The following is a 15,578-nucleotide window of genomic DNA, read 5'->3' on the forward strand; positions in this document are numbered from 1 at the left end:
AAGAAAAAGGAGGAGAGAAACGTCCACTGTGGGAGCCTCGTAGGACCATGGATTTAGAGGTGGTAGGATCATCAAATCCAACCCCTCCTTTTTTCATATAAGGAAACTTGAGCCCAGAGGGGTTGGTAATCTGTCCAAGGTCACACAGGATTCAAATTCAGTGCCCTCCCACAGTACTATGCCATCCTTCTTCCTGTTTACTACTCCCCCACCCTGTCTGTCCTGTCCTTCTGGATAAGGCCCAGCCCTTTCCAGGGGACCATCACATTGGCTGAAGCTGTCAACTCTGGCTAAGTTTGAGGTAGGGGTGAGTATCTGTATCAGATGATGACATTCCCCAACTTTTGCCTCATTGTCCTGTAGCAAGTAAAACCACAAATTAATAATAGGTATTGATATACTTGCATAATATGAATTTCTCTCAATCCCAAGGGGTCATTTTGAGATGGGAACTGACAGTCTGGGCCAGGAAGAAGAGAAATAGTTATGAGTGGGATGGAAAGAGCCAACAGATCCAATATGGCGACCATACTTCAAGGCTGCTCCAGAGAACCAAGACGAGGATGGGACAAGCAGAACCTTGCTCTGGGGTGCCGTTATCTGGGGGGCACACTTGCTCCATCACTCAGGTCAAATATTTCCCAATCTTCTCTTCTCATCTCACTTCTAATAACTTCTCTACTCTACTCTTATCAAGCCCATCATCACCTCCACTCCCAATATTCCTCCATACAGTAGTTTTTCTCCACATTATAACCTGGTTCTGGGCTACCACTTTCTGGGTCTCCTTGCCCTGGTTCTGGGCTACCACTTTCTGGGTCTCCTTGCCATAGTGTGCCCGGTTCCAGGGCCTAGCTCCCCCCTGCTCCCTCTTCAGGGGGTCAAGAGACCAGGGGCCATCCTGGTGACCTAGCTGCAGGGTCAGAGGCAAGTTTCTCTAGGGGTCAGGCTAGCCCCTCTCCCCTAATCACCACCAGAATCACCATTCATCTTAAAGTACCCTCCCCCATGAACTCACTATGTCATCCACCAGATCTCGGGACCCTCGGATGATGAGGAGACAGGACAGTGGCAGCAGAAGAGCAAACCAGGGCAGTGTAGCAATCTCTGGGATGGTCTAAGGCAAAGACAAATCAGAGTCACTGACATGATGTACACAGGACCCACCCTTCCCACCTTGGCTCCAGCCAAGACCTGGCCTGGCCCAACATACCTTTGGCTGTCTCCTAGACCTCTGAGTGACTTTAGCATAAGGGAAATCATCTCAAGAGGTAGAAAGCAGCCTCCAAAGGGGCTTAGGCTGAGACCAAAAATAGATACCAAAGAAATCCCTAGAGGGAAGGTCCCTGGTGGAGAGAACTCAGATCTGGTCGTATCCCTGCCCTGCCTGAATATGTTCCGTGATTTCCCAGTGCTCACAACAGAAAGTTCAGCCTCCTCAGTCTGGCATTCAAGGCCCTCGACAGTCTGATCCCAATCTAAAAGAATCTAGTAGAATTCAAGGGCCTTGAAGGCATGAATTATTTTGGTTTTGTCCCCATCTTCCAAGCACCTAACATAGTGCCCAGCACAGACAAAGTGTTTAATAAATGTTTGTTGTTGATTTAAACTGATCCTACTAGGGAGGGGAAGATAGACAGAAGGAGAGGGGGAGATGATAAGGACAGAGAAGCAGAGAGAGGGAGAGGAAGGGAGAGAGAGAGAGGGAGGGAGCGAGAGAGAGGCAGATAAAGGAAAGAGAGAGAAGAGAGGGAAAGAGAGAGATGAGTGAAGAGAAAAGGGGTGAGATGAGAGAAGGAAAAGAGAAAAGGAAGGGGAAGAGAAGAGGGTGAGGAGAAAAGAGAAGGGAAGAGAGAAGGGAGAAGGGAAGGGGAAAAAAGACAGGAAAAGGCAAGAGAGAGGGAAAGGAGAAAAGAGGTAGGGGTAAAGAGAAGAAAGGGAACAGAACGGAAAGGGAGATGGCAAAGAGAAGGAGAGAGGAAAAGAGAAGAGAGAAGAAAATATATGTGAAGAGTCAAAGGAGAGGGTGGGACCACAAGGGATGAAATGTCAAAGGGGGATTTCTTTGGAGGGGGTGGTCAGTGCAATAAAGGTACATAGCCCCCGCTTCTGTAGCTTCTTCAGGTTTATAAAATGTGTTTTCTTCATAGTAACCCCAGGAGGTGTCTGTATAAGTCTCTTTATTTCTGTTTTACAAATGTGGAAACTGAGGCTCAGGGAATTAAGATAAGTTACCCAAAATCACCTAGCTAGTTGAATGTCAAAGCTAAGATTTAAAGTGAAGTCTTTAGGTGGGGCAGTGGATAGAGTTCTGGGTCTGGTGTCACAATGACCTGAGTTTAAATCCTACCTCAGAAACTAGCTGTGTGACCCTGAACAAGTCACTTCACCCTGATTACCTCAGTTTCCTCATCTATAAAATGAGCTGGAGAGGGAAATGGCAAACCACTCTAGTGTCTTTGCCATGAAAATCCCAAGTGGGGTCTTGTGGAATCAGACATGACTGAAAAAATGGCTTAACAACAACTATTCCTTGAGTCCCCACATCTTTCCCATATACCGTGTTTCCCCGATAATAAGACACTGTCTTATTAATTTTTTTGGACAGAAAAACACCAGAAGGCTTATTTTCAGGGGAGGGCTTATTTTAATGAACATTGACAGCAATTTTAATAAACAGGCAAATGTGAACAAAAAAATGTACCTTTATTCAATAATGAATTCAATAAAGAACAGGATGACGCGCTCACTGCTGCAGCTCTGATTGGATGCAGCTCGGAGCGCGGCGTGTGTTTCACGGGGGGGGGCACGGTGCATACAGAGGGTACTGTAATGTAGCATGTAGCACAGGGGATCACCTTCACTACAGTAGCAATCTCAATAGGGCTTATTTTTGGGGGAGGGCTTATTTTAGAGGAATCTTACACAGTAAGGGGAGGGCTTATTTTCTGGATAGGTCTTATTATTGGGGAAACACGGTAGTATATGGGAATATAATACAAACTTCACAGAACAAATCCTTTTATGGAGTGGATTTGTTCTGTGAAGTTTGGATTCAATTAAAGGGCTGCACAGAAGGATCTAGAGGGCCACATGTGACCTCGAGGCTGCAGGTTGCCCACCCCTGCGCTATACCACACCATCTCTTTCCCAAATGCAAGATAACCCAGTCCCCTCCATCATTACAGATGAAATGGTTGGTCCTCTTTGCCCTTACCAGTGACCCTTAAACTCAAGCTTTGAAGAAGGCTAACTCTGTGCCAACCTGGCTTCCAGCCCTGCCTCACCCTGGCACAGCTGCCCTCCCGCAGTCTTCTTTGCTTCTGCATTCTTGCCAAATTCATCAGTCATTCCCTTCCTGGGCTCACCCAACCAGCCCAGTCATTTGCTTTATACCAAAGAGATTGTGGCCTATGTGCCAAAACAAACTCTATCTGGGGTCATCTAAAGCGCCACATGTTCAATCACACCAAGCACGTGCCTACAATGGGTAGGCCTCCCAAGAGGGTCAACAAGGGGGCCAATCAAGCCTACTGGTTGCTCCTTCCTCAAACCCCACACTGACCCCTCACTAGGCATATTTAGCAACTGTGCCCAATAATCCCAGACCCACGCACTAGCTCCTTTGTCCCTCTCTCCCTTGCCCAAATACCCCCCTAGTCACCACCCCCTTCATGGACTCCCATTCTCAGAGATTCTAGGCCATCTGGGTCAACCCTGTAACAGATCTAGCACAGAGTATGAGATATGGATTCAGGAAGTCTCCTGTTCAAACCCTGCCTCCAACATTTAATAGTCATCTGACCACTGGCCAATCCCTTGACCTTGATGATTAAATGGGAATATAAGCTCCCTGAGAGCAGACGTGGTTCCAGTTTTGTCTTTGTATCCCTAGTACGAAGTCTGGCAATCAGTCAGGCAATAAGCATCTGTTGAATGCTAAGCTCTGTGCCAAGGGTTGAGATAACAAAGAAAAGGAAATACACACTCTCTGCCCTCAACATGCGCATATTCTAAAAGAATATGCAAAAAGAAAATATGCAAATAATCATGTGCCCATATGACTCATTCAGGGTAGATGAAACATAGCAGGTCGCTTAACTGAATTGTATTAAAGTTCTATGCAAACTTTAAGGAACTATAGAAGTATCAGGAGTTGGTAGGATTTGTGCTAAAAATGGAAAGGACCTCAGAGCCTATCTAGTCCAACTCTCTCCATTTTACAGATGGAGAAACCAAGGCCCACGGGCAAGGAAGGGATCTGACCAAAGTCAGCAGCAGAGCCCGACATGGGACCAACAGACTCCTTCCCCTGCCCCACACTTTCTGGAAGGGCAGTGTCCTTATCCATGCCCCATTCCAGCCAGAGCCTCCCTCCCCGAAGGGCTAACTCACCTGTAGGAGGATAACAAACAGGAAGTAGAGGTTGGCCGTTCGATGAAACTGTTCGTAGAGATTCAGGGGCAGGAAGGTCAGGAGGTTGTACTTGGCTGTCTTGATGGCATTGCCCTAAAGTAACAACAGTCCCTACTATGGTGAGGGTGCCAAGGACAACCGGGTCCCCTTGCCTGCCCCAGGGGCACTGGGCTCAAAATCAAAGATAAAAGAATTTCCAGGATTCTGCTCAAAGCTCGTCAGCATCATCTTCAAGTATTTATATAGCATTTTTACACACAACAACCCTATGAGGTAAGTACTATTATTATTATCCCCATCTTACAGATGGGGAAACTGAGGCTGAGAGGCTAAGCATTTACCTATGGTCATACAACGAGAAAGGGTCTAAAGCAGGATTTGAACTCGGTCTTCCCGAGTCCAAGAACATCATTCAATCCACTGCACCTCATAGTAGGCTTCTGTTGAAGGCCTTTCTCAGTCTGTGACTCTTTCTCTATTGCTCATTCCTAATTATTTACATCATCTCCCCTATTTGAATATATGTTCCTTAAGGGCAGGGTGGTTGGTATATAGTAATTGCTTAATAAATGTTTGTTGACCCAACTCTCAAGACTTAGAGACTGACTAGATATGGAGGTTGGGGGGAGGTGACTAGGAAAAAGGGGGATCTCTGAACAGAGAGAGAGATAAAAACAGCCTGGGTAGGGTGGCTAAGTGGTGTGGTGGTGAATAGAGCACCAGCCCCTGGAGTCAGGATGTCTTGAGTTCAAATCTGACCTCAGACACTTAACACTTACTAGCTGTGTGACCTTGGGCAAGTCACTTAACCCCAAATGCCCTACCTTCACCCCTCCAAAAAGCAAAAAAAACCAAGAAAACAAACCAAAAAAAAAAACAGCCTGGGTCCTTTATCTCCCATCTGCAAAGTTTCTAGAATTCTTCTCAAAGCATAAGGTACTTGGAAGAGACTTTTGGAATCATCTTGTCCACCACTCCCTTTTCATTTTACAGAGAGGGAAACTGAGACCCAGAGAAAGGGAAATTACTTGCCCAAGGTCATAATACAAGTTTAGACAAAGTTGCTGTCTTAAGCCCAGACCTTAACTCTTAGTTGGCATAGTGGTTAGAGATTGAACCTGGAGTCAATAGACCTCTGTTCTCATCCCATTGCAGACAGTAACCTTGGGCAGGTCATTAACTTCTCTTAGCCCCAGTCAGTGAAATGGAGATAGTCATAGGCTCTCCCTCAAATGAGAATCAAAGGAGATAACATATATAAAACCCTTTGCAAAACTTCCATCTGTATCAACACTCACTCTTACTAGCTCAGGGCTCTTTCCATCCTAGGGCCTTTACCCAGGTATGAACCCACTCCAGCTCATCAGTGATCCCCAGGCTTCCCAGCCCCACCAGGTCCCCAAAGGTCCAATGCTGGGGGCTAGGGCTGAGTCCAAGTCTCACCGAATACTTCCTCCTCTTCCAACACAGAAACGACTTCTTGAATTGTCTGTTGTAATCACAGTCATTGGCCTTCACCTCCCAAGTGAAATCTGAAATGAGAGCCAAGCAGCCACTCACCAACTCTCACTGATGAGAAAACAGGGCCTAAGTAGACCTCAGGAGGGAAGCCAGCATCTCCTCTGGGAAGGGAGGGTGCTTCGAGCAACCGCTCTGGCTCTCTGCCCTGGCTGAGAATCACTGGCAATGATAAACAAAGTGGAATCGGGGAACCCCCATGAGCTCTGGCAAGGATGCTGCTCCCTGAAATGTTCTCTCATCAGGCTAGCCTGGAAGAGGGGGGGTCCTCTCCTTCCCCAGTTGCTAGGGCTTCCCCTTATCCTACATCTACTCTCTAGCTATCCAGCATGTCTCCTCCATTAGAATGCAAGCTCCCTGAGAGCAGTGACTATCTCTTTGCCTTTTGGTCCCCAGAACCTGGCACATAGCAGTAATTACTTAAATGCTTACTAATTGCTTACTGGATAAAACTCTTCTTCTTCCCACAATACCCCACCACCTTCTGCCCAAGTGACTTTTTCTAAAACAAATAAGACCATACTTTTATTCACTAAACTCCGTGGCTACTTGTTACCTTCAGGACCATACAGAAAATCCTCTGTTTGGCTTTTAAAGTCCTTCAGAACCTGGTTCCTTCCTACCTTTTCCCTAGACTTTATTCCCCTCTGCACACCTTGTTCAGAGATGATGGCCTTCCTGTCATTCCTCAAACGTGCTGTGAGATTCCATCTTCCAACTTCAGATCTTTTTTTCTTTAGCTGTCCCTCATGCTCCATTTAAATATCTCTCATCTTCTGCAGAAGAGGTTTTTTCCAATCTCTCCCTACCCTCCCAGCAGTGTTCACCCCTTCCCTCTGAGATTACTTTCCACTTACCCTTTCTACAGGTAGTTGCAAAAGTTAGGGCAACCAGAAGCTTTAAGAGTGCCACAATTAGGGGCAGCCAGGTAGCACAGTGAGTGGGAGCACCGGCTCCAGTGTCAGGATGACCTGGAGATCGAATCCCAGGCTCAGACACTCAGCACCACACCCAGAAATAACTGGCTGTGTAACCTTGAGCAAGTTACTTAACCCCGACTGCTTAAAAAAAAAAAAGAGTGCCACAATTTGTAGCTAGTAGGAATAGGGGCAGGACCCATGATTTCACTGGTTGAGGGAACTCCTGGAGTTCAATACAGGTTAGCACCTTCTTTGTAACTTATAGTCTTAGAAAGCTGACTAGAAACTGAATCACATATACAAGAGCAAGAGCTATTCCCCAATAGATAAATGGTCAGAGCATGTGAATGTTAAGTTCTCAAAAGACAAAAGGCAATCAACAGCCATATAAAAATGCTCCAATTAGGGACAAGGGGATTATTAGCTTCTAACTGATCCTGGCTTCCAGTTTATACCCCCACCCCACCTCCAAATAACCCCACTCTCCTAAAAAGCTTCAATGGCTCTCTACTGCCCGGAGAACAGAATATAAGCTCCTCAGTTTGACATTTAAAGTTCTCTACAATATAATTCCAGCCTCCCAGTATCATCCTAGACACTGTAGTACCTCTCTGAGTGCAGTCTGACAGTTCCCATTTTTTTGGTCTACTGGGTCACACTTGTTGACTCCCTGAGCTTACAGGTCACTATGACCTAGTCCCTATCCCAGAGCCCCACCCACCTCCCTGTTGACCCCAAACCCCAAGCTGTACCTACCTGGCTCCTTCTCATTTTCATCTCCAAAATCATCCTGGGAGTTCTGAACATTCATCTTGGTGGGACCACAAGAATCAGTCAATCAATGAGCAATTATTAAGGCCCTGGAGACACAGAGAATAAAATAATATCAGCATTGATATAGAGCTATAATTAGCATTGATATAGAGCTATAAGATTTGCAAAGCTTTTTTTTTAGGTTTTATCTTATCTGATCCTCATAACAATCCAGTAAGGTAGGTGCTATTATTATCCCCATTTTACAGATAAGGAAACAGAGGCTAGAAGTGGAAAGAGGCATTAGGGGCTGGGGAGGGGGGAGGTGATGATCAGGCAAGGTCTCTTGACCTCTGAAGGCAATTTGGGATTCTCAAAGGTGACTGGGAGGTAAGAATGCATGACTGGCATGGGAGCCAGCTAGTACAAAAGTCAATATGTAGAAGACACCAAGAAGGCCAGATTGATTTGAATGAAGAGAAATAGTATAATAACATACAGCTGTGAAGGGGAATAATATATAATAAGGTTAGAAGAGTAAGATGGAGCCAGGTTGTAAAGGGCTTTGAACTTGTGTTTGATCTGAGAGGTATTGAACTTTATTGAGTACAGGAGTGGCATGAGAAGATCCATGCATTAGGAATATCACTGGGGCAGATGTCAATCAATAAATATTAATTGTGCCAGGCACTGTGCTAAATGCTGGTGATACAAAGAAAGGTGAAAGACAAGGCCTGCCTGCCCTCAAGGACTAATTGGGGACTAACAAGGGAGTCTAATAGTTGCAGGGATGAGGAACCGGCCTTGAGGCCACCTGTGACTTTCTAGGTCCTTGGGTGCAGCCTTTTGACTGGGTCCAAGTTTTACAGAACAAATCCTTTTTTTGAGGGGATTTGTTCTGTGAAGTTTGGATTCAATCAAAGGCTGCACTTGAGGACCTAGAAGGCCACAGGTGGCCTCAAGGCTGAGGGTTTCCCACCCCTGGAAGTGTAATTGGGGAAACAACATGAAAACACCTATGAACAAGGTATCTACAGGATAGTGAACCAAGAGACAGCACTACTGCCATTGTATCTCTTCCTTAAGGAATTTGGGAGGGCTGGGGCCGGAGGTTTTCTCATAAACTGTACAAAATTAACACATGATATAGGCAGCTAGGTGGCTCAGTGGATAGAGGACTGGGTCTGTAATCAGGAAGACTCCTCTTGGTGAGTTCAAATTCAGCCTCAGACACTTCCTAGCTGTGTGACCCTGGGCAAGTCATTTAACCCTGTTTGCCTTAGGTTCCTCACCTGTAAAATGAGCTGGAGAAGGAAATGGCAAACCACTCCAGCATCTTTGCCAAGAGGACCCCAAATGGGTTCATGGAGAATTGGATATGACTGAAAAAGGACTGAACAACAACAAAGTATGTAGGAGGAGGAAAGGGTTCCTTAAGAGGATGATTTTATTTCAACTACTTTAAGAGTGCTGATTTACAATTGGGGAATGGCTGCACCAGCTGTGGTATAGGAATGTAATGGAACATTCAAAAAAACCTGGAAAGATTTGGATGAACTGATGCCGAGTGAAGTGAGCAGAACCAGGAGAACATTGTACACAGTAACAGCAACATTATGTGATGACTGACTTTGTTAGACTTAACTCTTCTAAGCAATGCAATGATCTAAGATAATTCCAAAAGACTTTGATGGAAAATGCTACCCACATCCAGAGAAAGAACTATGGTGTCTGAATGCAGATCAAAGCAGACTTTTTTTTTGGTTTTTTGTTTTCTTTCTCATGGTTTTCTCCTTTGGTTCTGATTCTTCTTTACAACATGACTAATGTGGAAATATGTTGGAGATGATCATGCATATATAGCTTACATGACATATTGTGGAGAGGAGTGGGGGGGGTAATTTAGAACTCAAAATCTTTTAAAATTGAATGTTAAAAATTTAAAATAAATAATTTTTTAAAAAGACCACTTGGGGAGGCCAGGTGGCACAGTGAGTAAGAGCGCCGGCCGGGAGTCGGGAGGACCCAGGATCGGTTCCAGCCTCAGATACTTAACACCCACACAATAATAACTGGCCATGTAACCTTGGGCACGTTACTTAACCCCAATTGCTTTAAAAAAAAAAAACACTCATTTAAAAAGAGTCAGGATGCTAATTACAAATTGTGCTCTCATTTCAGCAAATCCCTGAAAGATTCCTGCTTATAATACTTATAAGTGAGGTCAAGTGAAGCAAGTCTCCTTACTTTTCTGAACTTTATTTTTCCCACCTTTAAAATGGGGATAACACTCCCTCAGTGGACTGTCCTAAACAGCAAATGAAATTCTGCTTTTAAGGAGCCCACCAAATCTCAGGGTTCTATGTGCCCTTCCTCACTCCACAGGGTCCTTAGGTGAAACCACTTTAAAGACCTAAAAGTCCTAGACATGATGGGAACTCCAAAGAGAATTACAACAGGGTTATTGACAAATTCAGGCATTTGTCATCTCCAAAAAAATATTTGAGACAGAGAGAGGAAGGAGGAGGAGGAGAAAGAAGAGGAGGGAGAAGAGAGAAGAGGAGAGGAGAGGAGAGGGGAGGGGAGGGGAGGGGAGGAGAGGGGAGGGAGATGGAGATAGAGATAAATTATAGAGAGGTAGGTAGGTAGGTAGATAGATGACAGATAGATAGATAGATAGAGATGATAGATGATAGATAGATAGATAGATAAACAGACACAGACAGACAGACAGAAACATAGAGAGAGATAGTTCATACAGATATATGGGCCACATGCCAGTAACTGTGCTAAGTGCCAAGAATACCAACACAACCAAAAAGAAAGACAAGGTCAAGAGAAAGCTGCCCAAAGAGCTAACATTCTGTTGGGGGTGCCAGCACTGAAAAGGACCTAAGAAGCTGCATGGAGGGGTGGGGCACCAGTCTGAGGACATGGTGGAGGAGCAGTCCTGAGGTGGTCCAGGCTTGAAGAGAGTGTGGCTGGTGCAGATGCTTCCCCCAGTGGAAGCTCAAACACTCACCAGTCAGAGGAGGGGGGCTTAAACATGGGTAGTATTAACAGAGTAAGAATGACCCTGCTGGGGTGGAAGTGGAGAATTGGTTAAGAGCCATGCTCTGGTCTGGTTTTGAGGAAAGCATGGCTGTCATGGGTACCTTGAAATATTCTGTCTCCTTTGTAAGACTGTGAGCTCATAAGATCAGGGCTGGGTTTTAGTGAGTCTCCCCCGGCACCTGGAACATCCCTCTGCACACAGTAGGAGAATAATCCATGTTTGTTGAAGGAATGAATGAAGAAATAAATGGATTCCTACACTAAGGTCTGCCACTGATGATTCACTGAAGTGTGGAGGTGATCCTGGGTTCTTGAAGACTGCCAACAAGGCAACCTTATTGTAAGCTGGGCCAGTAATACACCGGGTCTATTCTCAGGAAACTAACTTGACTGAAAGTCGAGAGGTTGGTTCACACCTTAAGTGTTCTGATGAAATCGTGGCACCTCGGAAGCAATGCCAGGACCCAGGAAGTCAACCCTGCCCTTACCCACCCAGACATCAGGGACTTCCCAAACTGGAAGCTGGCAAAAGCAGCAATCTTTGAAGCAGGCACACCTGGAGGGAAATGGGACTGACCTCAGAGTAATGTATCAGGCAGGTGGCTATGCACAGCGCCTGGGGGCACGCTGGTTCATCACTCAAGGAACCACAGAATCTTACAATTGGAAGGAAAACCAGGGGACACCCAATGTAACCAGCACTTGAACAAGAATGCCCTCAGTAACATCTGTGGGTGTCCTGCCTCAGCTTGAAGGCTTCCATCAAGGGGGAAGGAGGGGAAGAGAACAAATATTTATGAAGTGTGGATAGAGCTCTGGGCTTGGAGGCAGGAAGACTCATCTTCTTGAGTTCAAATCTGACCTCAGACACCTGCTATCTGTGTGATCCTGGGTAAGTCCCTTCACCCTGTTTGCCTGAGTTTCCTCATCTGTAAAATGAGCTGGAGTAGGAAATGGCAAACCACTCCAGTAACTTTGCCAAGAAAACCCCAAATGGGGTCACAAAAAGTCAGACAAGACTGAAAAAGACTTAACAACTACAAAAATGTGCCAAATACTGTGCTAAGGACTTTTTACAAATATTATCTCATTTGAAACTTACCACAACCCTGTGAGGAAAGCACTATCATGTCCTCATTTTATAGATTAGGAAACTGAGGCAGACAGAGGCTAAGTGACCCATCCAGAGTTCCAGTCAATAAGTGTTGGAGGCTGGATTTGAACTTAGGACTTCCTGACTCCAGGCCTGGTGCTGTCTCTTCAATGTACCACTTAACTGCTTCCTAAACTAGCAAGGCAAGGAACATTGGCTGCCCTGCCGAAGCAGTTCTTTTAACTCTCAGACAAGTGATTGTTAGGAAGCCTTCCCTTCTAGCAAAGGAAATCTGCCCCCACTGTAGCCCTTGTTTCTGCCCTCTGGGACCAAGAAGAACATGGCACGACCACCAGGTTCACAAGAATCCTAGTAATCTCTGGCTAATGTTCTTCCTAAAATGGTCATATCTAGGTCCCTATTGGTGATAGCCTACCCAAAGCCCCTGCTGCTAACCAATGAAGAGACACCACACAAATCAGACTGACCTTGGGAAGATGAACTTGAGATTGCCTGCAGAGCACCAAAGGGCTCTGGGCTTGGAGTGAGACAAACCTGGGTTCGGATACCACTGCAAACATTTACTAGCTGTGCAATACCGGGAAAGCCTCTCTGTGTCTCAGTTTCTCCATTTGTAAAGTGAAAGGGATGGACTTAATGGCCTCTAAGGCCCCTTTCAGTTCTGAATCTAAATCTATGATACTATAACCCCACTCTTTCTAAGGAACATCTGATCTGGGTGAATAGAGGCACAAGGAAACGCCTATAGCAAGCCCCAGACCACCACCTGCTAGCTTTCCTGGATGGAGATTTCTTCCCAGATCCTTAAGGGCTGCTGCTCAGTCTATATCCATGGAATCAAGGATCAGTATAATATGACTTAAAGAGCACTGGGGACCAGAGGCTCTGACACTTACTCACTGTGTGATCTTGGGTAAATCATCTAATCTCTGTGGGCCTCAGTTTCTCTAACTATAAAATGAGCATGGTGAAGAGATAGCATGGCATAATAGAGAATGCTAGATTTGGGATCAGGAAAGTTCAGAGTTCGAGTCCTCCCTCCAATAGCTATGTGGTTCTGGGTAGGCCATTTACCTTTTCTGAACCTCAGTTTCCTCAACTATAAAATCGAGATAATAAACAGGATTGTTGTAAAGATCAAACTACCATATTTAGAGACCTTAGAGTCCATCAAGTCCAAACCCCTCATTCTACAGATGAGGAACCTGAACCCAGGGTCCTAAAGTGACCTGCCCAGTCAGTAAATATCTGAGGCAGGATTTGAATCCATATCCTCTTCCTGAGGTCTAATGCCCTATCTATTCAGACATACTGCCTCTCCATGAGATCATTATTTATAACACTTTAAAAACTTTTAAAGCATACAAATATTAGTAAGTCCTTTCCAACTTTCAATCTTCCTAAATTTTATGGGCCACACAGTTAAAATGATGTGGAATCTGGATCTCTGAAGTTTCCCTTACATTTCAGCAGCCCAGATCTCTGGTGTTTGCCTGAGGCATCTGGCCTATCTTTCTAGTAATTCTTTTAATTGTTCTTTTCATTGAGCCCTTCTGACGAAGCCCAGATCACTTAACTCCTTTCACTGTCACCTGGCCCACCCCAGGCTACTTGCCATTCCTTAATCCCATCCAGATTTTCTTTGTATCCCTTTTTTTGTATAAAAGTACCAATCTTACCCCCATTAATTTGTGCAGATTCATTAGGAATCTCACCTGCCTAACTCTGACTGAAAGGTTTGAGTGGTCAAATTCTTTCAAGGCAGACCATTCTAAACTTTGCATTTCAGAGTTGCCAGCCCTTTCCCCCACCACCACCTCCCCCACCCCCGAAACTCACTAACTCTTTGTAGCATTGAGAGCTCCCTTTCCTTTCCCCTCTTGAGTCCTCTCTCAGTGGCTCCCCTAGTAACCTGTATGAGGCTAGCCTAGAACCCCAGCACCTCACCTTCCCAATGCAGATACCATACAAATAAGACTGACCTTGGAAGGACCTTCCTGCCTTAACTAAAAAAAAAAAAAAAGCATAGGTTGTTGGCTGACTAAGGAAAAGCATGAGGGTGTCTCACATTTCAGAGTGACCAGCTCTCCCTGAGTTCCTGTACTTTCTTACCACAATTGAAGGAAGTCATCAAAGATGCCTCTAAGAATCTGTAGCCACAAAAATGCCCTGGCAGGTCCAGGTGTTTTTAAATTGGGGTTTGGGGTTAGAGTTCCTAGATTTGGGTGGGGTTGTGTTTGGGGTTTTTGTAATGCTTTTTCATTAAAACTCTTTTGGAAATCAAAGACATGATTTTTGTTTTCTATTACCTTTATATAATCAGAGGCTCAAGACAGAATCAAAGACTTCCCTGTTGGGACTTAGAAAATACAAAAAGTGAACAAGGTTTGAAAGTGATATGTGTGAATATGCCAATAGGAAACAAGATGGTATAAGTAGAAAAGAACCTAGCATTGAAAATGAGGAAGACTGGATTGAAATCCCCACCCTATCAATCTCTTAGTATTGGTGTAGCCTTAGGCAAGTTCCTAGTCCTCTCTGGGTCTCAGTTTCCTCTTTAAAAAGAGAGGGTAAATTCTATTTCTTTTATATCCTCAGTTTTGTTAGCATATAATTGTACATAATATGCTCTGATTTTTTTTTATTTCTTCTGGTTTTGTCATAGTTCTACCTTGCACATTTGCTATTTTATTGATTTGATTTTCTGCTTTCTTCATTTTAATCAGATTAGCTAAGGATTTAATCATTATATTGGCCTTAAAAAACAGCTTTTCGTTTTATCATTTCTATCGGGTTTTGGTTTCCAATTTATCCATTTTCCCTCTAATTTTTAATATCTTCTCTTTATGCTTACTTTAAATTTATTCATTGACTTTCTAATTTTTCTAAATACATAATCAGTTCACTAATCCTTTCTTTTTTCTATTTTGTTAATGTAAGGAAAAGATTTTTCCCTGAGGACTGTGTTAGCTGCCTCCTATAGATTAGTTAGTTTCATCATCAACATTTTTTTTAACATGGTTATTAATTACTTCTATTATTTGTTTTCCTTCCTACTCATTATTTAGGATTTCATTATTAAGTATTTGTATTATGGTCTATAAAGAATATTAACTATTTCTGCCTTTTTATATTTGTTTGTAATATCTCTGTGTCCTAGTACATGATCAGTTTTTGTAAAGTTTCATGTGGTGCTAAGAAATATGTATATTCTTTTGTTCTGCCATTTAGAAGATAGCATAAGTTTTTAAACTTTAGTTTCTCCAGCAATTTGTTCAGTTCCATATTTTCCCTTTTGTTTATGTTTCTGTTAAATTTATGCAAAACTGAGAGGGGTATTAAAATCTCTGGTCACTATTGTGTTACTGTTTATGTCTTCTATATGCAGATGATATTTTCTTTAGGAATCTGGATGCAAAGGAATACCTTTATTACTGATGTGGGTTTATTATCTATGGTTCCTTTCAGCATAATGTACTTTCCATGTTTATCCCTTTTTATTTTTTTAATGTCTGTTTTTGCCTTGTCAGATAACATGATTGCAACACCTGCTTTTCTGGACTCACTTGATATGTAGTAAATTTTTTCTACTTCCTCAGTTTTATTTTGTTGTTTTTTTTTAAATGTGCTTCTTCTAAGTAAAGCCTTGTTTTCTTAGCCAACCTGTCACTCTTTTTCATTTTACTGGACTGTTTAATCCATTCACATTTAAAGTTATAAGACTTAAGTTTCTATTTCCTCCATCTGTCTCTAATATTGGGACTTTTTTTTCAAGGTGCTTCCTCCTCTTTTGCTATAACCAC

General features: G+C 43.8%; 1 protein-coding gene across 1 annotated transcript in view; it reads right to left on the bottom strand.

The window, feature by feature from the left end:
- Positions 1-15,578, bottom strand: part of ATP8B3 (ATPase phospholipid transporting 8B3) — an 89,366-nt gene that overhangs the window by 58,187 nt on the left and 15,601 nt on the right. The window contains exons 2-5 of the mRNA XM_069077567.1: positions 7,611-7,665; positions 5,860-5,948; positions 4,396-4,509; positions 1,019-1,117 (exon numbers count right to left, since the gene is read on the bottom strand). Coding sequence (XP_068933668.1) covers positions 1,019-1,117; positions 4,396-4,509; positions 5,860-5,948; positions 7,611-7,665 — 357 coding nt within the window. The remainder of the gene's footprint in view (positions 1-1,018; positions 1,118-4,395; positions 4,510-5,859; positions 5,949-7,610; positions 7,666-15,578) is intronic.

The sequence above is a fragment of the Petaurus breviceps genome, unplaced genomic scaffold (genome assembly GCF_028583685.1).
Source record: "Petaurus breviceps papuanus isolate PSGF00001 unplaced genomic scaffold, PetGlider_PUasm1.0 108, whole genome shotgun sequence".
Lineage (NCBI taxonomy): Eukaryota > Metazoa > Chordata > Mammalia > Diprotodontia > Petauridae > Petaurus > Petaurus breviceps.